We start from the raw sequence: 26,284 nt of genomic DNA on the forward strand, positions 1-26,284 counted from the left end.
CACAACCTACGTCATTGATAACAATTTGGCGGGGAATTGTTAAACCATAGTTTAAACTAGCTAAATAATTGTAATAATCGAATCCTTGTTACTAATAAAAAATCTATAATAATCTAATACTACTACTACATAGTACATAACATTCTACAACATTATTTATAGTTTCAGTTATTTAAAATAGAAGGCGAAGTCGATTGTCTACAAATAACTAGCTATTTTATTCTTTTGATCACATTGAATGTTTTGCTGCTTATTTGAAATCAAGGTTTACATCCTTAACATGCTGTTATACAGTTTATTATATAATCTATAACAATTAATCATTTTATAGTTTGTAATACTTTACCTATTATTAGTTTTTGTTATATATTCAGGATTTGATAGTATCACAAATTATAACATTCTTATAATTATTATTTTATTTTGTTTTGTGTACACTCTTTTGTACGAATGATCGTTAATAAATTAAATTAAATAAATCAAAGAACCATAGACCTATTGATCCCGAATAGATGAGATCAAAAATTGTAAAGCCAGAATTTGATTGAATATTTAGTTATGATCCTGGCTCTACAGTCTAATGTTTACATTGATGTTAACCATTATGGACCTGAGGCCTCGGAGCCTTCTTATTAAAATTTTCCCAATCACCACATATTTAAACGTCATTCTACTTTACCAGACCATATTAATAATAATTAATAATACTGTAATTCAAACTGAGTATTGTGTTAACTTTAAAAGTTAAAACACAATGATGTTATCTATAACCACGGCTCGTTCACAAACCTTGATAACGTTTTATCAGAATTGAGAATATTCAGTTTTAAATTACATTTAAGTAGCTGTTAAATTTCAAAATTAAATTTGTATTTATTTAAATTAAATTTATTTAGTTTACAAATAGTATTTAAAAAACATTTTGAAATGGGTATGTATGATGGTAACAGTGTTCGCACGAGGTTGGCGCAGGAGAGTCAAAGCACATTTACTTATTTTTATTTTAATTACCTCTAACTCCATTTCCATAATAATCATTAGTTACCACGCTCCTACCTAACCTAATTCGAGCTCTGACTTCCTACGTTCCTCCTACAATTCAAACGCTATGTATATTTATGTTAATTCCAAAGGGTAATTATAATTCAATATTTTGCACTCTTCATCCCTAAAATTGAAAGTGCGGTATCCAAAATATATTATTTGCATGATCCACTATAAATATACAAATTTTACGTCTTTTATCCTTATTAAAGTTGTATAAAATACCCCTAAACTCCACTAACTATACTCTAAAAGATAAATACTTGAATCCAATACAACACAAAAGCTACTTGTCTTTCTAAAAAAAAATCTGGTGTACGGAATTATATGTAGTTAAATATTAGTAAAAAATACTTTACATTAATGTAAATAATTTTACTTTATAAATTTAAGTAAACTCAATATTATAAATCAGATTTTTTTCTAATCAAAATTTTAATATAATTTAGTTGGTAAATAGGCTAGCTATTTTATAATTATTAATAACTCAAAATTCTTACTGCACAATAATGGTTTAGAATATTTTAGAAAAAATATATGATTTTATATTAATATCCTGAATCATAATATATATATTTTTTTATTAACTGACTATTAGTGATTAGTTAAAAAATTGTTATATAGTTCTGAACAGTTTTATCCCCCTACAATTTTTTCTAATGAAACTTTGTTCGACTGTTTTATGTCCTTGAATGCAACCCTAATCGTAAATTAGACGGCGAGTGCAAAAGTGGACTAACCCACAAAAATAAAAAAATGGAGAAAATAGTAACATTTTATTTCAGACCTGTTTTTAACCCTCGTGGCGCTATTGGCAAATTAAACAGGTTTGCCTTCCCCCCCACACCACGCCCATCCAGACCAATCTTCTCTTGCGCCCCTTTACGCCCAAAAACCCTTGCGCCCCTGGGCAAGTGCCCATTTTGCCCAGTTATAGAATCGGGTCTGTTTTTTTTAGAATTATAAATAGTTTGATGCAACAGTACCACTTTTAAAAAAATTGAATGCACCATGTATGAAAAACTTTAAAATTATTTAAGACAATTTTACAGTTGTTTTTCCCTAGGAAATCCTAAAATTGTATTAAATGCATGGGCCTCCAAAGCTTATAGGGCCTCAACATGACTGAAGGGTCTCGCCAGACCAAATTTGCTTTTAATTATCTAACTAAAAACCTGACTATGGAGAATGTATATTACTACAATGATGATGATTTTAGCACAATAATATGGCCTACAGGGAATTTATATTGAAGGATAATAGAAAATTTACCAACTTTTCTAGTTATAGATATTTAACCCTAAAATCATAATTAGTTTTATCCTGTTATGCTTTAGCCCACAAACCTGTACTCGTATTAATTATTAATGTATAAATATTTATAAATAATGTATATGTGATAAAATATAAATTGTGTGTGCCATCCTTGAACTATATTATATATGTATATATATTTTTTTTTAGATCAATCTTCAAATGCCTTGCAAAATTTTGTTAATATTAAATCACTAATTCCGGATACTATTAAGAAATGCCACAATATCAATAATGCAGAAAAAAATGGCCAAACAATATTTTTAGATAATCATACATCAAAGTAATTATTTTATATTAATATAAAACTATACATAATACAATAGTTATTAACCAATAATTATAATACATTGACAAATTTTTAAGTTTCAATACAATTTAGATATTATGACAAACAATTTTCAAAATTATTGAATTATATAAAATATTGGGATGTCTTAAATGTAGTTAACCATTTTATGAAGCTTCTAAAAAAATTGTATATAATACCTAAAAATATTTTTTTGACACAAATAAAAAAGAAAGATTTTGTATCTTTATTTATTTATAAATTAAAACATAGATTCAAAGAACATTAAATGGTAAACTACAATAATATGTTATCAAATTAGCTTAAGACAATTATTTTAAAAGAAAATATGTGTCTTACGTTTTATTTATCACCCTGTATTGTTCCAAAAAGTTATTGTATTTTAATTTACTGTAGTATATATAAATACATATTTTCCTAAGTTAGCTGTATAAATATACATGTATGTGCAAATCCAGGCATTTTTCAAAAGTAATAAGTTGTACACCAATATTGCAAACATTTGAAAATGTTGAAAAAGGATCTAAAAGTCAAATGGACAATATTCGAAACAATCATGAAAAAAATGTAAGTTAAGAATTAATGTTAGTCAATTACTCTTCAGTGACCTGGGGAAGTGTCCCAGTGACGATTAGCAAATAAAAAAAAAAAGTTTTTTATGCAAGCCTGGGTGTAAACTGTAATTTATTATAATATACATGTTAACAGTCAAATAACTAAAACAACAAGATCTTCTAAGAGATGTAGTTTCCTAGTAGGCAAATATAAAGGTTATTGGATACCCAATGTAGTAATGAGTTCAAATTTTGCATTATAATCCTTGGCCATTTATACATTTTGTATTTATTTTTATGTACGATAAGAACATGGGAAGTCCATAGCGTGCATCACCTAGAGTCTGTTGGCGGAACTTAACTGGAGTCTAAATGGGGGCTATCTTGGTAGTGATATTTAATTTTTAAGGATAATTTTAACAAAGTTGAATAAATCTTCCGTGCTAATAGGATTTTAAAGTTGATTGATTTTACTATAGAATCATTTTATGTAACTGAACTTTAAACAATTTTTTTTTAATTTTTAGAAACATACTCAAGATTATCATGAAAAAAAAATAGAAAAATTTACATTCATGTTGGCCAACTTCTAATATGCATTATTATGTCAATAAATGGATAGTATTTATATTTAAAAGTAATTTTAAGACTATTATTATTTTTTTGTTTTGTAAAAATTACTAATGACTATTCTACTTGTATAAACTGCTTTAATTCATTCTAGAATACAGTTTTTTACTTTTTTTAAATCCAGATTTTTGTGGTCTCATTTTTAATACAAACCGATACCCAACATAGTTCAGCACTGAATGAACATCCTGTCTTGATGTAAAGAAAATAATTTTGGATGAAGTTTTAATGTTTTTGTTGAGTTAAATGGAAATAATGAATTTAACCCTATCACATAGTCGCGATTTATCAGTCGTTGTGCATGGTTGTTCATTCTCTATTGTGTGTTCACGATAAGTTTCTCCCAGCTATTTTAGCTTACCTTGTTGTTCGCTGGTTCTTGTTTTTATTAAAACTATTTCATTTACCATTTTAACTAGCATTTCTCAACACTAGTTGGCCCTTTGGGCTTAGATTATGTCAAGATTATATATTCCCCTTCCGCCAACCCACCCCCTTTTCTTATGGACTTAATCTTTAACTTGTTTTCCTGTTATTCCATTTTAGGTAGTGACTTGAATGGCCACCATTCCGCATGGGGTTCTTCTAACTTAAACCATCGCGGTAAACTTATATTCTCTTCCATAATCTTTGCATAATCAACACAGGTTTCCCTACTCTCCCCAATCGAGCTTTCTTTGCCGACACTGCCGTTGGTATATCCGTTTCTTCCCCATCCCTTTCTTGGTCTTTGTCTTGGTCGACGCTTGACAGCATATAAACTATAAGGTAGCGATCATTTCCCTATCCTTATTTCCTATTCCTCTCCTTCTGTCCATCCATCGGGCTCTTCTCCTCCTTCTGTCCCACATAAAATTGATTATTGTAAAGCCGACTGGGGCTTATTTTCTGCTCATGTTTCTGTCCTTCTATCCAACTTCCCTCTCTTGTCTTCGCCCTTATCTAAGTATGACTCCTTCGTTGTCATTTTACAAAGAGCTGCTAATGCATCTTCCCTAATCTCTTCCCTTTAAAAAAAGGACCACTAAATTATTTCCTCCTTCTCTCTGGTGGAACGCTGACTGCTCAATAGCCGTTAAAGAGCGATCTCAAGCGTTTAGAACGTACAGATCTTCAGGGTCCATTGTTGACCTAATTTCATTCCAACGCATGCGCTCTTCCACTATCCGTAAACTTAAGTTACCAAAAAAGCGTGCTTGGCATTCATTTTGCACATCCCTTAATCCCTCCTCCTCTCTTCATGACCTGTGGTCTACGGCCAAAAAATTAAAAAACTGTTTATCGCTCTACTTCCTCTTTAAATGAATCCTGGTTTCCTGCCTTCTGCAACAAAGATGCCCCATCCTATGTTCCTTCCTTCAATGAACTATCTCCCCCTATTCTTACGCCTAGTAGCTTTCCTCCAATTCCACATCCCCTCACTATGCCTTTTACTGTTAAGGAACTCTCTTTAGCCATCCACTCTCGTTCTTCTTCTGCTTCTGGTCTCGATAGCGTTTCCCCTCTTATGTTAAAACACCTACCAAAATTTGGTTTGGACTTACTCCTTTCCATTTTAAATTCATTACGGTCTAGTGGTTTAATCCCTTCCTCTTGGAGGAACTTTCATATTATTCCTATTCCTAAACCCAATTCTTTTCCTCTAGCATTTCGGCCTATTGCCCTTTGCAAGATTGTTGAATAAATTTTGAAAATTAGATTAGATTGGTTCATAGAAAAAAATGCTCTCTTACCTAATAACTTATCTGGATTCAGAAGAGGACTAAGCATGATGGAGTGTCTTTTTTCTTTTATTGGATTAATTTATGAATCTTTTTACAAAAAAAAAATTTGTCCAGCAGTGTTTATAGACATTAAAAGTGCTTTTGACTCTGTCCACATCTCCACACTTGTCGATCGTCTAATCTCTTCTAATATACCTCCCTTTTTTTGTAATTTCGTTTTGTTCACTCTTTCATCGCCACTTTCTTCATTTCTATTCTCCATCTGGCCTGTCTGTTTCTCATTCTTCTTTTATAGGTCTCCCCCAAGGTAGCCTTAGCCCCATTATTTTTAATATTTATATGAGTACCATTAGTAAGGATCTTTCCTCTAATGGTTTTTTTCCTGTTTTATGCTGATGTCATTGTTCTTTTCTCCTCCAACCGATCTCTTGACAGTTACCTCACTCAACAATTCTCTATCAGTTCTCTCTAGTAACCTACTTTCCTCTCACTTTATCCCAGCCCCAGAGAAAAGTTATTTTATCCTTTTCACGAGGAAAAGATTACTCATTCTTATTCCTGATGTCTTAATGGATGATCACTCCAGTTCTATTACCTTCACAGTTACCTATTTAGGCCTTAAGCTGGACCCTAAGTTAAGGTGGCTACCCCATTCAAGGTCCTTTTTAGCTTCATCTCTCGCTGGTCCAATTTTCTGCGTTGCATTACGGGTACAACGTGGGGCTCCCACCCGTCCTCTCTACTCCTGATTTTTAATTCCGTAATTCTCTCCAGAGTAGACTATGTTTCTTTTCTCTATTGCTCAGCCTCGTTATGCCATCGTAAAAACTAAATGCCCTGTTATCTTCCTGTCTTCGCCCAATCGTTGGCGCCCTTTCATCAGCTTCAGGTCCTAGCCTCGAAGTGGAATGTGCTAGCTCTCCAATTGAGGTCCGTCGTTTAGCTGGTAAATTTCTTTTGAAATCTATCTCCTCTCCTTTTTTATTTCAAACTTTTAAGTCAGTCCATCAATCCTGGAGATATGTCCCCAAATCTTTGCCTATCTTTTCTTCTCTCTGTGCTTCTCTTTGTCCTATTTCTCAGTATATTCATTCTTCCTATAGCCGCCTTTCTTTGTATGACTGCCCTTATGAGGCCGTAATAATTTCCCCCTATTATTCACATTCTTCCACAGTTTCTTGGTTTCTCTTCCTCTAATCTTGCATCTTTGCCTTCACCTGTTGTAAATAATCTCTTTTCACACTACATGCTCACCAGCTTCCCTGATTTCCACTTAATTTTTACTGACGGGTCTGTCTTGACCTCTAAGTCGGAATGCGCATATTATTCCCAGTCTTAGTGTATCTTTCTCCACCAACTTATTTCCATCTTCTTCCTCCATTACCGCAGAATGTACTGCCATTCTTGACGCGCTCCTCAATGTGATTTCTTCACAAGAAAACCGCTTCCTTATCTGCTCTGATTTTCAAGCGAGTCTTCTAGCTCTAACTACTAATCCTTTCCGCACCTATATTTCCCCTGTAATCCTTTCGATTAGATCCCTTTTACTCAAAAGTACTAAATCCATTCTTCCGTAAAAGAAGTCCACTTTCACTGGGTTCCAGGTCACGCTGGGATTAGGGGTAATGAAATTGCCAATTCCCTTGCTAAAGCTAGTTTGAGCTGAAGTTTTGATGGTTTTATAGCTTAGAGTCTGCTGAACATGTATACTATAACCCAAGCTCACATCTGTCAAAATTTCTGCCAATAACCAAATTTTACCAAAAATAGGTGTTTTTTGATAATTTTACGTCATTGTAAACTTTATTTTAAACATCGTGTTATTGACCTAGTTAAGTCTATTATTTTTTGCACTATATTACCAAAAATTATGATACATCGTACTCAAAGTTTTTGGCCCAAGCGACTTCCCCCAAGTACATTATAAAGAGAAAGTTATCAGAAAAAAGCACCAAAAAACACTTATTTTTCGATTTTTTTTTTTATTGTATTGTATTCAAAAACTTTTTGGGAGCGTCGAGGTTAAAATTCGAGAATCGACTTTTAAATGACCCCCTAACATAACAATGTGAAAATAGAATCTTTGTGATGGGTTGGCCTAGAAGTTAGAACCACTTACCCGATCGATATGTGGGTTTTTTCAACTTTTATAGAGCATACTGCTAGGCCGGTTTTAATTGTAGTTAAAACATAAAATGTAAAAAACATTAATAACTTTTTTATAGAATTGTACACTCAAAACTAATGTCTTCATCATAATTAAAAAATGAAATAAGTAATTAGTATGTTAAAAAAAAAAATCTTTATAATTCAGAAAAAGAAACTTTGGCATGATAAAATAAGATTTTTGGTTAAGATCTTTTTGGTTTAGGAGTGAAACGATTTCTGATAAGGTGGTAGCCGGTAGATACTTTGAAGCGGGTACCTAGTTTTTTAAATTAAAACATTATAGATACCCATGATCCTCATTGTGGCCCAAATCTGCCACTAACCTTGTCAATCCAAAATTCATTAAGACTTTTAAGTTTCTAAACTCTGAGATTTATTTAATTACTCAAAAAATCCCAAATTCAGGTGGTTTTAAAAATTGAAAATGAATTTTTATTTTACTCATAACCTAATGAAAGAGTATGCAGATTTAACAATCACAACCTAATTTAATATATATTATATAAATAAAATGGGAAAATTCTTAATTTTATACATGTGCAACAATTGTAATTATTAATTATACCTATTATTCTACAGCATATAGCTGTTGTTTAAGAGGGCGTCGCACCGGTGATTTTCAGTGGTAAAAACATGTTTAAGCAGATTGAGAATAACTCGCTTAATTTTGGTTTTAGAGTAAAAGCACCTATTATAAAATTTGAAAAAAAAAACAATATTCCGGAGGGCAAGACGTGCGTTTTTTAAAAAAAATGTTTTTTTGAAAAGTTATAGTCATTTAAAAATGTTAAAATAGTCGTTATTTCTAAACTATGTATTGAGCGTTATACTTGGAATAATGAAAAAAACGCACCGTCTTGCCCTCCAGAATATTGTTTTCTTTTAATTTTATAATGGGTGCTTTTACTCTAAAACCAAAATTAAGCGAGTTATTTTTAGTCTGCTTAAACATGTAGAGATGAAAAAACATTTTTAAATTGCTTTCAAGGATGCTGTGGTGTATTAATTAACTACCAAAATAGAGTCCTAGTTATTGAACTAATAGATACACATCTCAGTTTAACCTTTAAATTAAGATTTTGAGAAAAATTGCCTATACTTTACTCCTTAAAAATAGGTGGTGCGACGCCCTCTTAACTGTTCTTGAATTTCGACTTTGTAATATTATAATTTTTTCGACCACAAGAGTGTGCTGTAGTCATTCATATTTTTATCAATACTCACAACAAGCTTGTCCGTATTCCGTAGTCTGCTTGATGATGGCGGAAATATGCGAAATGTATACGATTCGTAGGTACAAAAATACCTTTTCAAGTACAATAAATTTAGAGTTAAACTGTAAACATCTTTAAATCTGTTACGATTAAAAATAAAAATTTACTCATTTCTGTTTATACTACTAACGCGTGTAACAAACACCTAGTTCGCAGTAAGGTCATTTTTGATATACTTTTTATTATGAACTAGTTATTTTTACTGTATGAAAAATTATTTTTATAATTAGTCAGCCCTAATAAAAAAACATGAAAGCTGAGTATTGTGTATAAAATGGGTACTTGTTGTAGCCGACATTCACCTGATCCCACTCATCACTTAGGTAATTAAATTAACAATACATTTTTAAGTAGGTTGTTTATCTTTATAATCTTGATTTATTTGTCCTGCGTATTGTGTATAGTATTCCACCATGGATATAAAATTCAAGACACAATTGATGTCTTAAACAAAGGTTCGAGTGAGGTAAGGTATGTGGCAGATTTAAATCGACCGCATGGAACAGCAAGCATCAAAAGACATGGAGTTGATATTATACGAACTCCAACATCTGCATGTACGAACAGATATTTTATGTCTTGTATTAACTAAGTCTACATTATAATATTATATATAATCTTTTAGTGCATTCTTCCTTACACGGTCGAATCGTGGTCGCTGTTTACAATTATCAATCGCGGGAAATGTCTGATGTTTCCTTTGTTAAAGGAGATCGAATGGAATTATTGGATGATAGTGAACCCGACTGGTGGCGAGTACGGCATTTAAGAACAGGAGAAGAGGGACTAATACCATGGAATTTTGTTGCGGAAGAAAAATCAGTTGAAAGTGAAGAGTGAGTACAAATAATATTGGAGTCTTAATAATCCTCTTAATTAAATAAAACTTATATGTTATTGATGGTAATATACAGCTGGTTTTTTGGAAAAATATCTCGCAAAGAGGCAGAAAAACTTCTGTTATCGGAGGAAAATCAAAGAGGTACATTTTTGGTACGTGATTCTGAACATAATCCAAATGGTTTCTCATTGAGTGTTAAAGACTGGGAAGGTGGTCGTGGTTATCACGTGAAGCACTACAAAATTAAATCGTTGGATAATGGCGGTTTCTTCATAGCTACGAACCAAACGTTTTCAAACCTTCCTGAGCTGATAATTGCTTACTCTAGTTAGTAAAATGATTTACATTTTAATAATTATGTTATTTTTATTAACTGTTGGTAAAAATATAATTATTATTTTTAGAAAATGCATTGGGGTTGTGTCATGTGTTGGCTCATCCTTGTTTCAAGCCTCAACCACAAATTTGGGATTTGGCACCAAATTTACGAGACCAATGGGAAATTGACCGTAGTGAAATACATTTGATTAGAAAACTTGGACATGGCAATTTTGGTGAAGTTTGGTATGGTAAATGGCGAAATAATATTGAAGTAGCTGTAAAAACGCTCAAACAAGGGTCCATGTCAACTCAAGCATTTCTGCAAGAAGCTTCTATAATGAAAAAGTTTCGTCATGATCGACTTGTTGCTTTATATGCCGTTTGTTCAAAAGACGAGCCTGTTCTAATAATTCAAGAATTTATGTGCAATGGAAGCTTATTAGACTTTCTAAGGAACAGTGAAAGCAAATATTTACAATTTGCTGATCTTATATATATTGCTTCTCAGGTAGCAAGTGGAATGGCATATTTGGAAGTGAAGCAATTGATACATAGGTAAAACAATATATGTACGGTGATTTTAAGCATTTAATGCAAGACACTTATTTTCCATTTTGGTAACATTTTAGTTAGTTATTTTACAGTATTAAAAAATATTTAACACGTTGACTGCATACGTATTTTTGTGGTTTTTGTACCAAAAAAAAAGGTTTTGGTATTCCATAATACAATTAAGTTATTCTTTTTTTACTTTGAGCTTTAGAACTTTCATCACGCCAAAGGTGTCATTAGCATTGTTTTATAATTCTTTGAACAACGCGCATGGACGCCAATTTGCGTTCTGATTATTTTCATTGACTTTGTATTATAAACACAAGGAAAGCATAAAAAAAAAACATAAATACACTACTTATAGTTAAATGGATCACCTTGTTTAATTTTAATATTTAACAACTTATAATTAATAATCTCATTGATCATTGTTTATGTAAGTTTAAATACATTTTCACTTTTATAAATACTAGGGATTTGGCTGCAAGAAATGTTCTAATTGGTGAAAACAATGTAGCCAAAATTTGTGATTTTGGATTGGCCAGAATTATTGAAGATGATGAATATTGCCCAAGACAAGGCACCAGATTTCCAGTAAAATGGACAGCTCCAGAGGCTATTGTCTATGGCCGATTTTCTATTAAATCAGATGTATGGTCTTTTGGAATATTGCTAATGGAATTGTTTACATATGGACAAGTTCCTTATCCAGGTATGTATCTATTAATTTATATCTAATAACCTTCAATAACTGTAGAGATAAATTTTCTTCTTCTTCTTCTGGGCTTTTACAGGCCTTTAAGGCCCATCGCCGCAACAACATATTGTCTCCAACCCTCTCTATCGTTTGCACATTCTTCTGCGTTCCTTATGTTCAGAAGTTTTAAGTCTTCTTGTACTCTATCCGTCCATCTGTCAAGGGCGTCCTTTAGGTCTCTTAGTGTCGGGTTTCCATTTAGTTATTGATCCAATCATTCCCTCTGATCTCCATACGTGCCCCGCCCAACTTATCCTCGTGCTCTTCAGGGACCCAATAATGGTAGGTTCCTTATAGAGATTATCCAATTCTTCGTTGTTTCTCATTTCATACTCTCCATCGTTATTTCTCTTTGGACCGAAGATTTTCCTTAAAATCTTTCTTTCAAACACTCCTAACTTTCCTTCGTCCGATTTTGTCGTGGCCCATGAACCACATGCATATACAGCAATTGGTTTAATTATGACTTTGTATAACGTTATTTTAGACTTAATTGGTAGTAATCGTGATTTGAATAGTGGCATTAGACTATAGTAGCATCTATTTGCTGCCATAAGTCGTTTTTTAACTTCTTCGTGGCTATTAGCATTTTCATTGATCTCTGCCCCTAGGTACTTGAAGCTCTGTACCCTTTCAAATTTGTAATCATCAACTTTTAAATAATTAGTATTGTGATTTCGTCTCGAAAGTATCATATACTTTGTTTTTGACTCATTTATCTTCAGACCAATTTCTTTACCTTCACTTAGTAGGATGCTAGTTGTATTTCTCAGTTCATTTTCTATTTCGGCTATAAGGACTATATCGTCAGCGAAAGCTACTACGGTTAGTTCATGATTGTTGTCCATTTTTATTCCTTTAGCTTGGATTAGTACCTTTCGCATAACTGATTCTAATGCGATATTAAACAGAGCTGGGGATAGCGCGTCTCCCTGTCTGAGTCCTGTCGTTACTGGGAACTCATCTGATACCTCTCCTCCAAAACTTACTTTACTTTTGGATTCATATGTACATGCTTTTATCATTCTGACTAATTTTGCTGGTATTCCCATATGGCTCATGACATTCCATAGTTTTTCTCTGTTAATCGAATCGTATGCTGCTTTGTAATCTATGAACATAAGGTGTACATCTTTATTGAACTCGTGACTTTTCTCAGCTAATTGTTTAACTATATGAATTTGATCAACTGTTGATCTCCCTATCATGAATCCAGCTTGATATTCTCCTATTATTTCTTTACTATATGGATTGATTCTGATCAGAAGTATATTAGACAGAATCTTATAAGTTGTGTTGAATAGGGAGATTCCTCTATAATTTCTACACTCCATGGTATCTCCCTTTTTAAAAACTGGACATAGGACAGATACTCGCCACGATTCGGGTATTTCCTCTTGTTCTTAGATTATGTTTATTAATTTATGAAGCTGGTTCAGTAAGCATGGACCACCCTTCTTTAGACATTCCGATGCTATTTCATCTTCACCTGGTGCTTTACTATTCTTAAGCATATTTAATCCCGTTTCTACTTCACTTTTGGATGGTTTTTCGAGTAGCTGTTCCACTGTCGTTACCTCGTTTACAGTAATATTAATTCTTGGCTGGTTTAAAAGCTTTGCAAACATATCTTTGAATTCGCATGCGATTTCTTGTTGCCTGTTAGAAGGGTTCCATCACTTTTTCTCATAACCGTTGGTCTGGATTTGTAACCATATCTTACTTCATTTGCTTTTCCAAAAAATATTTTCGAGTGGCTATTTCTATTATTTTCTATAGTTTGTATGCGTTCTTTTTCCCACAGTCTCTTATTCAATCTAATCACCTTTTTTACCTCTCTTTGTTTAAGTGCTAACAATCTTTTGTTATCTTCATTGGGTTCATGTAGCACTTTCATGCGAGCTTTATCTTTTTCATGTAAGGCTCTTTTACATTCTTCATTGAACCACATTTTGCTTGTTTTTCCTGGTATGTACCCAAGTACTTCTTTAGCTATGGTTTTTACTGATTTTTCTACTTCTTTCCATGTTTCACTTATATTTGGTCTTTCTTGTATATTCTGTAATTTCAACATTAACTTTTCTTGATATGCTTTAGCTGTTGGTGTTTTCAGTGCATCTCTATTTATTTTCTCTTTGTATTTCTGTTTCTTTCGCCATTTTGTTGATATTCTGATAGTCATTTTTGCTCTTACGAGGAAATGATCCGACATAGCGCTACTCCCTCTCATGCTTCTTACATCCCTTACACAAGACTTAATTCGTGAATCAACTATTATGTGGTCTATTTGGTTTTTTACATATCCGCATGGTGAAATCCATGTTTGTTTATGAATATTCTTATGAGGAAAACGTGGTAGTTATAGTCATATTCCTAGAAGCTGCAAATGAGATCAACTTATTTCCATTATCAATAGATTCTTCATGTAAGCTTTCAAATCCAATTGTTGGTTTATACATCGTTTCTTTTCCAATTTTTGCATTGAAATCTCCGATTACTATTTTCGGTTTATCAGCTGGTAGAGAATCGTATAGCTTGTCTAAACTGTCATAGAACTCATTTTTTATTTCCTCATTTTTGTCTTCAGTGGGTGCATAACAGTTAATTAGAATCATATTGTGCCACTTACATTTAAGTTCTATGTAACATAGACAATCATTTATAGGTTTGAAATTTGTAATTTGTGGTAGTAAATTTTATTTTACTACAAACCCTACACCTCGTTCATGTTTGTCCCCACCGCTGTAAAATAAAGACTTCAAGCTCCCTGGACTTGTCCATCTTACTAAACAACGATCGCACGTTCCAGGTTCCGATTTGTAAATCCGTTATCTCTTTCATCCGAGGCTTAAAATGCTGTTGTTTCTTAACATTTACATTTTTTATGTGGCAGGGTTGTCAGCCCTACGCACAACCCCCAACCTGGAGGACCAGTCCACACCAACCAATGCCAAACCCGTAGTACTAATTGCTTAGTACCCCCCTGAGGGGAGAGATAAATTTTATGTGCACAAAATCCCAATAAAAAAAAAAAAACCAACCTATGCAAAGGTTCTGTAAAAATCTATCTCTGGTATATTTAATTAATGGTATTAATAAGTCCACTTAAATTTTTCTAAACTCATTATTAATATACTCTAGTCACTTTAAAAAGATACCCGGGCAGTGGACCAAGATTCGTTCACTGTCGCGCAGGTTGTATCTATATGCATGGTAGTTGGTGCGAAGTTATTACAATGTTGCAGAATGGAAACTAGTTGCCACCAGCGTGATGAGGTATCTTCTTAAAGTGGCCGGAGTATGATTTGGCGCATATAGATGTCTACAGCAGTATAATGGTTAAATAAAAAAATTATTAGTAAAGTAACTTTGTTTTGTTATATAAGCCCTTTAAACCAATTTGCAGATTAGGTATTTTAGTGCCAGTCCGACTTACACAAATATACCATTGCATATTTTGTTGATAAATAATATTGTCTTGCTAATAATTTAATTTAAAAACTATTTAAAATAATGTTACAAAATTATATCTAAGGTATGCATGGTCGAGAAGTGATCGAACAAATAGAACATGGTTATCGCATGCCAAAACCAGTATCACATTTTATACCTGATGACATATATAGACTGATGTTGCTATGTTGGGACTCTGATCCTGATAAACGACCTACATTTGAGTTCCTTAATCATTATTTTGAAGACTTCACTATTACCTCAGAAATACCATACAGGGAAGTAAGCGATTAACTCTTAATCATGCACATAAAAATATATGCCATAATAGGCTGCAGTTAATTTAGGTGGATGAATTAACTATAATTAAAACATCAGTAAGGAATTGGTCCTTTTCGAATATTGTTATACATGAAACACCTAAGTGCTTCAATTATTTTCAGTTTGTATAATCATGTTTCTTTAATTTATTTAATAAACTAACAAATTTGTTTGTTTAGCTTCTGTTTAATACGCATTAGTTATACTTTTTCTAGATCTCATTTTTTCTTGTATTTTTCTTTTTTAAAATAGTTATGATTTGTTGTTCATTTTTAAAATAAAAATGTATTTAAAATTAGTAACTGCTCATGCCAAATTTTCTATTAGCACTCTAAATGACAATTTGTTAGTATTGTAAAAAAGTAAACTATAATTACATTTAAGAACAAATATCGAACCAAAGTAGTAAGTAAGATAAATAATCATAATTATGTAGTTATACAGTATTCAAGATGATTTTTTTTTTTTGAGTTTATGAAAAATACAAAATTGTCATAATATTTTAACAAACAATAAAGTTTATAGTTTTTAATAATCAATTATATCTTAGACATGAACTATACAATTTAATATCTTCAATACTATATATAGGTAATATAAATTATATGTTTAAAGAAATTGTATAAAAATAAAAATTGTATTTTATACATACACATTATTTCAAAGTTTTCAAAGAATAACAATCAATTTTAAATTTCAACATTATTAAATTGATGTTTAATAACACACAAAATCGCCTTGTATAATGTATAAGTATAATAGCTGTATGTCCTCGGCCTAATTCATTAAGGGTGTATCTACAATTTTCAATTTTGTGAGTATTTTTTTTTTTTAATGGAGAAAAAAGCACATTGTTTAACGAAATAAAAATTCTCTGATTTCATAATTGTATCCTTCTAAAAATCGATAAAGAGTATTTATTTTCTTAAATGGTTTTGCTATAGTAACAGTGATTGTTTTTTACTTGTCCTAAGCAATTTACCAATTTGGAGGTACGTCCTTTACAAGTTAAGCTGCTGATGTATTTATAACAATCAATATAATATAACTATTTTAAAGAAAACCTTATATATAACGCACATATATATTTAATTTTAAAAAATGCAAATATTCGAATAGTTTGAATATATATTTAATATTATATAATTTATCATTAAATACTAAAAATTGTCAAACTAAGTTATTTAAATTCTTTTTAAGTATATAAGACCCATTATAAAATAAACAAAATTGTATCTAGTCTACCTATCTCTGTGTACCATCTATAACTATGTTAATTGTTTGATCCTTCAACAATACTTTATTTATATTACAAAATTTAACTATCAAAAAAAAAAAACTCCAGAACTACTTAAAATTTTATATACACGTTTAATTTATAGGAAAGTAACACTAATGTATGCCTATTGTTAAAATCAAATATATTTTTTACCATTTTTGATAGATTTTATTTAACACTAGTATACCGTGGATTTTATGATCTGTTATCAAATAGTTTTTTAGTTAATGACCTAAAAAATATATCATTGAAGTATCTTTGAATCTGTGATATATTATTTCATTTTTTATGTGCTTAATTTCTTAGCTTTTTTTATAAGATCCTATGTTTAACTTGATTATTTAAAAAAATTGAAGGTATTTTTATTTTTTAACTTGTAGGAATCTAATTGATTTTTTAAGATTTATTAGCCATACATAATAATAAGAAGCCAAAAGTAAGCTGAACTAAACACTTAATTAAGTGTAACAAGAGTACCTGTTATATATTATACATATATAATGTACATAATGTAGCCATTAAATAATGTAAACTGAGTTATTCATATTTCACGTTATAGTAAATTTGCTATGAAATAATTGTATTATCAAAAAAATGTTATTATAAAATGATCAAAAATAATATATAATAATTGAATAAAAACTATTTGTACAAGGGGTAGTTTTAAAGAATAACTTGAAAAGTCATATAGCAACCTACATATTTGGTTTCCTTATTAAGAGCAGATTGATGCATTAAGTATAATGATTGGTCGATAACTAATTTAAAAAAATACTTTTTAAAGTATCAGCATTTAATGTGTTAGGTGAAGAAAGAAGTGCGGGTGAGTGTGGATATAGATAACATTATTGTCTACATCACTTCCAGCCCACATCTTTAAACCCTAATAACTTAAACTAAAAAGTATTTAATGAAAGCTGGTTATCGACAATTGGTATTTTCATTTTATCATTCCGTAATAAATTGGCAAATCAATTATCAATTTTGATCATTTTATATAATAATGATTTTGTTTGAAAATCTTCTAAAACTATTTTTCATAGATAAAATTTTTGTAACATAAAATTTGCATAACCCTGTATAAATTATAAATATTATTTTATATTTTATAGTTGTATGATTTATAAATTCCATTTAAAATATATTATTAATAGAAATAATGGATTCATTTTCAACTTATGGTGTTTTTTATATTTATACCAATAAGTGTATATATGTGTAGGAGGCACTAATGTCAAGTGTCGTTACATAGCTTCTAGGTATTTATTCCAATGAGGAATTGAAAACTGTTTGATGCCTGTATTTTCATTTACTCAATTAACTTCGATCTGATTAACATGAAAAAAGTTCAACCAATAATTATTTTTGTATTATATTTACCTACTACTATGTTTGTCTAGAATGTGTTGTTGAGTTAAGAAATTATGTACTTACGCTATTGACTTTTAGAAACTTACTTTTTTATATTATTACTCAATAATAATAATAATACAGAGTTGATGTATTTCTTACGAAATGAGTATAAATGGGGTTAAAACTACATAAATAACTTTATTTTTCATATTTATGATATAATATTATATGATATATTTAACACAAGTAACAGGTCTATGATAATTTTCAAAATGTATTGTGAATCATTTACAATTTTTTTATATACTTTACCTTTTTGAGCATAACCGTTGTTACTTTCTTAAAATTTAAATCAATTTTATATCGATCACAAAAATAAGGTTCTTCAATGTTATAATTATGCATACACTATAATATTAGTAACACCACATTATGTTTGTTTTTAAAATGTACCTACTTTTTATATTATAATTTAATGAATAATGGTTTTTAAATCGATTTTGTTTTTGTTTTTTTTATTGGTGTTTTAAAAATAAAAGTAAAAATTTAGTAGATTTTACATATCAATCATATTCTTAAACTGTATGTATCTTTATTTAAAAGTACTGTTATTTATTTAATCCACTAAACGAACCTTAAGGATTTAACCTAACCCCAAGTATGATACCTATATAATTTTATTCATTATAGTGTACATATGACAACAAAAATTAATGGTCATATCCTATACTTTAACTGATGGATCAGATAAAGCATATAATTAAAAAATGCAAATATTTTGCAATAATATAAATCAAAAGATATTACAATTTACAGCACGCTTTAGTGATGAAAATAAAAATTGAAAAACTTAGATAAAATATTTTTGTTTACTAATTATTATTCAGACTTATCAGTTATCACTGTTGTATGTTTCAGAGATTTAATATTCGCTCTTAAGTAAACACATTTATTAACTTAGTACAGCCAAATTGATGAGTTAAAAAAAATATATTGTTTTAAATAAACTATTATGCCTTATTTGGATAGGAGATCTACAATTTTTCAGTGTTTATTTATTTTATTATTATTAGTATACCTCAATTATAAGATTTGACATTCGAGAGAATAAAATTTAACACAGAAGACCGGTCACACGAGTGAATTCCGAGTGTTTTTAAAAAAATATAGAAATGTTTTTTAATATATCTAATTATTCTCATAAATCTATTAATTTATTTCGTGGTATTACGTTATAAACGCCTAGTGCAAAGGTTATGACTTATGAAGTATATTAAGTAAATAGTTATCCGCTTTATAAATTATATTATACGATATTTAATCTTACTATATTAGCCGCATAACACCTTATTATATTATATAATAAAAACACATTGTATATTTGTATACCACAGATATATATAATAAACTAGATTGCTAATTAGCGATAAGAATTGAAGCCGACGGTCCGCCATTCTGGTGGGATTTATGTGTGTTATCAATGCATATAATATATACCTGCATATATTATTATATCAATATTATATATATGTGTGATTGTTATAATCATATATAATTCTCGCGTGATAAGGTTCTAATTCCCACCAAGATGGCGGAAAGTGGCTGCTTCAATCTTCTCTTTTGGTGGTATGTACAGTTAGCAATCTAGTTCATTATATATATCTATGTGTGACCATGATCGGGGTATCTAATATCTTATCAGAAATCATAACCGTAAATCGTCCCGTCTTCGAGATTCTTGTAGATATTAGATGGTAGATATTAACGTTAACATTTATTTTATTTGAGCAAAATATTAATGTCATTTGGTTAGAAAGTTTACCTACCAACTTCCATTCAATAAAAAATTAAAATTAAATATAAAATATTTATAAATGCTACTTTAAAATGTCCAGACCAGTAGAAAAAAAAGCACCAACCCAGAAGTCCATTTGGTATACATTAAAAAAAGCTACGACTAAAAATTCAGAATGGCCTGATAAAGTACTTTTTTTTTTTAATTTCTTACTTTCTACTTAAAATGTATAAGTTTATATTTAATAATAATAATAATAATATAATTAATTATTTCAGGATGAATTTCTCGACGTTATTTATTGGACAAGACAAATCATGGGTATTGTTGCTGGTATACTATGGGGCTTATTACCACTAAAAGGATTATTTGGATTGGGATTGTAAGTGTGAATTAAATTTAAATATTATATTTTAAATGTATAAATAAAATGTGTGTGTTACTAGATTCATTATGCTTAATGCTACTGTATTATATGCATATTTTACAAATTTCCAAAAAATTGATGAAGAAGAATTTGGTGGGGCTTGGGAATTGACCAAAGAGGGATTTGTTACTTCGTTAGCTGGATTTTTAGTAAGATATTTTTTTTAAATTACCACATTAGAAATATGTTTTTGAAACTAAAGCTCTTGATACCTGGGTTCAAACATTTTGGGTTCCTAATACAACTTAAGAAAAGGTACCCATTTTGAAAAAAAAAAATTGGTAATCGAAACCAAATTAGGAAATTGGGTACCAGAACCAAACAATCACAAAAATCATGTATGCAGGTATATGGTTTTGTATATTACCCGGTAAATATTAAGAGCCCTAGTTTAATCATTTCAAGATTACTGAAGTATATACACAGGATGGCCCACAATGATTTGACAAATGAAATAACTTGTTCTAGTGAATATTTTTGACATTTTTTTTTTTTTTACATTTTATATAATTTATACTCATTTGCGCTATAAGCACCACGTTTTTTTATTGCACTTACCTGTTTTACTTTTTTTAATTATTTTTTTTTTCAAGATAGCCATTTTAATCAAAATAATTTTTAACAAAGAATTGGTGAAAAAAATTTGTATTTTTATTCATCCGTTCAAAAGTTATATTCATTTGAAATTAAGGATTACTGGTTACGAGAGGTAGAGTGCATTAGAGTAAACCGCATAGTTATTTTTATCTGCGTGCGTTATCTACCGCACTCCACCTCCCATCACCCGTCATCCTTAATTTCAAATAAATATAACTCATGAACGGATGAATAAAACAAAATTTTTTCACCAATTCTTTTTTAAAAATTATTTTGAATAAAATGACAAAAATTTAAAAATGTAATAAAATAAAAAATCTCAAAAATATTCACAAGAACAAAAGTTATTTCATTTGTCAAATCATTGTGGGCCACCCTGTATATATTTCGGTCATCAAATGTGAGTGAGAATACTATGTGTTCCAAATGGAACATACCATAGGCGTCAACCAGTTTACGTTCGGCGGCACACATCTCCCGCCTAGCACCTCCCCCCCCCCAACGTGCTTTGGCTAGGTTTGTGAATCGGACAGACCTTCAGGTACTATCAGCGCCACATTTCGATAAGAGTGGGAGAAATGTGCCTCTCAGCAGCCGCCAGCCGTGATGTGCAAAATCGGTATGTTCTCTTTTGGAACGGAGTGTAGTTGTAACAATTTTATTTATATATTTCAAACTTTTTGTTAAACAAATTAATAAGTCCACAATCTAATTACTATTAACATTTTAATTTAAAAAAATGACTGGTGTATAATACAAAAATACCAAAAATATAGTAAAAAGTACAAACTCGTACTTAAGTCTAAATCTATTATTATTTTATTTTTACAGGTAATGTGGATAATTGTATATTCCGGCATGCATTTTGACTGAATCGAAGAATTGTAAGTTATCTAATTTGGAAATGGAAATAAATAAAAATATAATTTTCAGTATATATTTTTTTCTATTTTTTTCCTAATCAAGTACATAATATTCATAATTGAATGTATATACATAAATAACAACTATTGTTTAACAATTAATTTAGCTCCTTTAGTTTGAAGTTTTTTATCTAAAATACTCTTAACGTTTTCCTCTTTTTCCTTTATTTTGTTGGCGTAACGTTCCTTGGCTAGATCCAAACTTTCTGACAGTTCAACAATTTTTTTCTAGAAGAATATAATACATATGTTTAATGTGTTATTAAAATATACGTATATTACTAATTTTATAATACATAAAAAGGATGCTAAGCCTAAATACTATAATACATTTTTCAACAAAAGAATGACACCTTAAAGGAATTAATTTAATAAATAATTGGTGTACTAGCTAAAATGAATATTTACTTAAAAACTTAACTTTTTTTAATTCATTTTTATTTGTAATAAGTTTAATAATAAAATTAAAATATAGATGTGGCGATGTTGTCAAATGGATTAATGGGGTTGCTCTTTTATAAACAAACCACCTGGGTGGGCAACTGTCTGAAGATATAAATAGCGATTCTCCCAGGTATAGAAGGCAACCAGAAACCACCAAACCTGAATTGTCCCCATGACACAAATATCATTGTTTACCAAAAATTGTTGTTAATCAACCTAGAAGGTTGAACAAATATATTATAAATATAGGTACAGGGGCGAACTACCGTGGATGCAGAGGGGCAGCTGCCCAAAGAGCATTTTAATTTAGGGCGATTTTGTAAGTTTTACTATACACGTTAACATGTAATATAGGGTGCAAAAAATGTCTTGCCCCTGGGTACTTTAGTCTTTAGCCTACGCCACCACTATATAGGTTAGGTTAGGTACCTACTGATATGTTTTATTTATAACAAAATAACTTACAGCATATTCTCTTTGTTGTAGAAGTTTGCGTTTCCTTCTCATACCAAATGGTGTAGGTCGACCATCCAGAAATACATAATCTGCACCATCAGTTAAAATACCTCTATCCATCGGGTTTAGTGGCAGTTTTTTTCTGTGATGACATGGACATTTAAATATAAAACAAATAAATAATAATATATCATACATAAATAATGACATAAATTAACTTTACGAAATGCTATTTTCCCTAAATATAATGTACTGTCAAATTTATATTTATAATTAATAACTCCATACACTTAAACTTAATTTCTTCAAAAGTTAGAGATACTTTATTTACTTTTGCAAGAAACTAATAAAAAATAAGAGTTTAACTGACAGACTGTCTTGAGAGCTGAAGATGACAACATAGTTGCCAAAATACGACATATTCGCAGAGTATATAATTTTTATGCTTAAGGGTTTTTATTATTATTTTATTATATTTATTTCTATTATGAATTAACTGATTTTACTTAAGTAGTGAATCGTTACTTACGATCTTCTCCATGACAAATCCAATCTAAGCACTTGATTTGTTGAAAAAAGTTGAAGTTTATCATTTGAAAATATGTTTTTAAAATTAAAATTTAATTTCCCAATTTGTTTTAAAAATATCATTTTGCTCTGTATTTACCTTAGCTACACACCATCAACAGAGGTCGGCCAGTTCTAGAAACAAAAAAAAATGAGAAATTCAAATGTAATTTATGAATGAGTATAGGACTTAGGTATACTAATAAGTAATATATACATTCAGTAATATCACAGAATTAATCTAATCTGTAATCACTAATGTGTGGTATTATTATCACGACGTGTATTATTTATTTATACTGATAATACATTATTCGTCTGGGTTTTAGGTTGGTACTTGAATTGTGATCTACCCCACAGAGTAAGGTTACACCTCAAAGAGCCACTCGACAAACAACCACCGAAAATCGACAAGCAGCCACTCGAAGGGGTACCAACATATACAATATTTATAAAAAATGCACGATTATTATTCGTGTATGTTGTGCGGCTAGTATTGTTTATTTAAAGGGGAAAACTTGTACATTTCACAATTAATGCAATAAGGCTTGAACTATTTTTAATTCACTGTGTGACCTGTCTCCTGTTTTGAGTTTTTTTATTTAAGTTATAATCAAATCAGTTTCTATTATTGAAATTTATATAAAAAAAAAACTGAAAGTATATGAAACAATATTTACAATATTATATTATAATGATAATTTACCAACAATAAATTGTCTCTTGAGTTTGTAAAAAAAAATGTTTTTCAAAACATACTTGCACGTTTTATAATAAGTAAAGCAGAATGTTCATTGATTAAATTTCAATGAAATTATACTTTTTTTTTAAATTATTTAATACCGATGTATTATACCTATCTATTTAAAACAATACATCGTGAATACCTCATACGAAACTATTCGATACCCGACAATAAAATTAAACACATTTACTTAAATACTTTACAACTTCCAATAGGCAATAACACAATAATAAATAATTTGCATCATAATTTCATCACGCTAATATTTGACTAGTTTGGGATTTTGCTATAGCGAACAATGAACAATTTTTGGCTCGCCCGATGCACATTGTTGAGACTTGAGGATGACTTAGTAGTAAATATTAATGTTTTATCGCGCCCGCTAATATTATAAAGTATTACGGGCTATTATAAAGCAATACATGTTAATCATTTTTTATAATTTGGTTATTCATTTATATTTTATGATTCTACATATATTAACACAAAATAAATATATAATGCTGTTTTTCTACAAACTCTGATGAAAATTGTGAGGGACACACACACATACATTCATTTATATATATATATATATATATATATAGATAATAAAAATAGAAATAATAAATCAGATAAAAAAATCCAATTTATATAGATGGCCTATAGCATAAGCCAAATGGGTGGAAAATATACACATTTGCCAATTAGCTAAAAATGTACTTTTTTGGATTTTTATATCGGTATTTATCTAATTCTAACCCTCTGCTTCTGAGTTTTTAATAATTAGTTCTAAGTCAATAAAAAGTAAAAACCTTTATCAAATACTTTTTAGTTGTATATATAATATATACATGGATAGTTCATTCCGATACTCATGAAAATGCACACAAATTAAACAATGTTCAATAACTTCATTTGTTTTATATTTAAAATATATTTGTAATTTAATTGTAATACATGAAAGCAAGTTAAAATATTATTCAATTAATATCGTTGCAATATACATAATTTTTTTACCTATGTATTATATTAATAAATAAGTATCAATAATATAAAAATGTATAATTATTTATAATAATAGACTAAAAGTATTTAGAAACAATAATTATTAATAATAGCATGAGTTAACAATAAATCCTGTTGAGTAAATTGAAATATTAGTAACAAAATAATGAACATAGTAGCAATGTTTACTATACAATAGGGGTTTTAATAAAAATATAATATTTTCTACAAAGTTACTGTTTTTATATACAATTTGGAAATTACATTTTTTGCTATTACTCTGTTATAATATGTGGTGTCGGCCGCACAACATACACAAATAATAATCGTACATTTTACATAAATATTGTACATGTTGGTATCTCTTCGGGTGGCTGTTTGTCGAGTGGCTCCGTGTCGATTTTCGGTGGCTGTTTGTCGAGTGGCTCCGTGTCGTGCTCCCCAGAGTAACGTCTCGGGGAGCATATACCCACAGATATATAAACAAACCTAGACGGAGCATCTGGGTAGGATGCAGGCGGGTGGTGCGAGCACGACTATTGTCGTAGCAGTGACACCACTGCGAGAGGAATAAATTATTGTTTAAGGAATTGTACAACATTATTTTGTTGTATTTATTGTTTATAACGGATTACTATATTAGTTAATGCAATAACATACAATACATTTATAATATGACTTCACTAAAAAAGTACTTCCAGAAGTATTTAATTGTAACATTAGAAGAATTTTCTTCCAATGTTACAATTAAATACTGCATTACAAAGCGACCCTTGTTTTTGATAGCCCGATATTAAGAGAAAATGATTATCGTCATGCGTATTACTAAAGGACGATAAACCACACGTGCGTGCACCATACTCTTAAACTGGGAACTCAAATGTGCATGAGGAGATCGCCTCATGACGTCATCAGGTACCGCCGTCAGCGCAGTGCGTTGGCTCGCTGGAACTACATGAATATTCTGTCTATATAGTAGTATAAGGTCGGGAGTAATTATTTACAGTAGGGCCAATTTCTAGTACAGAAAATTATGTTTTACAATTTTATTACATTCACGATTCATATGAAATGGTATAAAATTTGAATTTATCTCAATAATATAATATGGTAAATTATTTTATATTGTTAATATATAAATTATTATCGGACAATACAATAGATTCAATAGCCTATAAAATCTAATAAAATAATAATAAAAACCCTTAAGCATAAAAATTATATACTCTCCGCGAATACGTTGTATTTCGGTAACAATGTTGTCATCTTCAGCGCTCACGACAGACTGAATGATCTAGGTAAGAAAGAGAACATCACATTATCCATTGCCTTTAACTCAAGTCATAGTTTAAAAATTAAAACTAACTATAAAAGTCGAAAGAGCCACAATAGCTTAGGTTAGGTACAACAGGTATAGGTACCGTATATTATAGACGTATATAGTAGC

The 26,284-nt window shown here is 30.1% G+C and overlaps 4 protein-coding genes across 7 annotated transcripts; 3 read left to right on the plus strand and 1 right to left on the minus strand.

The window, feature by feature from the left end:
• The first annotated feature begins 805 nt into the window (after positions 1-805).
• LOC126838485 (uncharacterized) lies at positions 806-3,917 on the plus strand. Of its 2 annotated transcripts, none has more exons than XM_050572970.1 (4): positions 806-931; positions 2,509-2,641; positions 3,127-3,235; positions 3,750-3,894. In XM_050572970.1, the coding sequence occupies exons 1-4, from the start codon at positions 928-930 to the stop codon at positions 3,813-3,815; spliced, it is 312 nt and encodes a 103-aa protein (XP_050428927.1). In that variant the 5' UTR covers positions 806-927; the 3' UTR covers positions 3,816-3,894. The 2 variants fall into 2 exon arrangements, with proteins under 2 accessions (XP_050428927.1, XP_050428926.1); XM_050572969.1 differs by lacking the exon at positions 806-931 and adding an exon at positions 938-1,134 and having other exon boundaries at positions 3,750-3,917.
• Positions 3,918-8,987: 5,070 nt separating this feature from the next.
• On the plus strand, positions 8,988-15,697 carry LOC126838345 (tyrosine-protein kinase Src64B). Its single transcript, XM_050572698.1, has 8 exons — positions 8,988-9,174; positions 9,250-9,342; positions 9,424-9,576; positions 9,645-9,855; positions 9,934-10,187; positions 10,265-10,736; positions 11,207-11,445; positions 15,026-15,697. Exons 2-8 carry the CDS (start codon positions 9,294-9,296, stop codon positions 15,235-15,237), a joined length of 1,590 nt encoding a protein of 529 aa, XP_050428655.1. The 5' UTR covers positions 8,988-9,174; positions 9,250-9,293; the 3' UTR covers positions 15,238-15,697.
• A 3,850-nt stretch (positions 15,698-19,547) lies between these two features.
• LOC126838887 (respirasome Complex Assembly Factor 1) lies at positions 19,548-23,453 on the plus strand. 3 transcript variants are annotated; one of them, XM_050573663.1, is made up of 5 exons: positions 19,548-19,879; positions 19,970-20,073; positions 20,138-20,267; positions 21,158-21,334; positions 21,547-21,650. In XM_050573663.1, exons 1-4 carry the CDS (start codon positions 19,784-19,786, stop codon positions 21,320-21,322), a joined length of 495 nt encoding a protein of 164 aa, XP_050429620.1. In that variant the 5' UTR covers positions 19,548-19,783; the 3' UTR covers positions 21,323-21,334; positions 21,547-21,650. The 3 variants fall into 3 exon arrangements, with proteins under 3 accessions (XP_050429620.1, XP_050429622.1, XP_050429621.1); XM_050573665.1 differs by lacking the exon at positions 21,158-21,334 and adding an exon at positions 23,435-23,453 and having other exon boundaries at positions 19,568-19,879; positions 21,547-21,599; XM_050573664.1 differs by lacking the exon at positions 21,158-21,334 and having other exon boundaries at positions 19,569-19,879.
• On the minus strand, positions 21,642-23,336 carry LOC126838888 (39S ribosomal protein L52, mitochondrial). Its single transcript, XM_050573666.1, has 3 exons — positions 23,068-23,336; positions 22,548-22,680; positions 21,642-21,866 (listed from the first exon to the last, which is right to left on the minus strand). Exons 1-3 carry the CDS (start codon positions 23,187-23,189, stop codon positions 21,723-21,725), a joined length of 399 nt encoding a protein of 132 aa, XP_050429623.1. The 5' UTR covers positions 23,190-23,336; the 3' UTR covers positions 21,642-21,722.
• Positions 23,454-26,284: the final 2,831 nt, after the last annotated feature.

Source organism: Adelges cooleyi, unplaced genomic scaffold (genome assembly GCF_023614345.1).
Source record: "Adelges cooleyi isolate 19-005CV unplaced genomic scaffold, UGA_ACOO_1.1 ACOO_flye_CR_arks_rails_tigmint_CR_PRNA_30, whole genome shotgun sequence".
Lineage (NCBI taxonomy): Eukaryota > Metazoa > Arthropoda > Insecta > Hemiptera > Adelgidae > Adelges > Adelges cooleyi.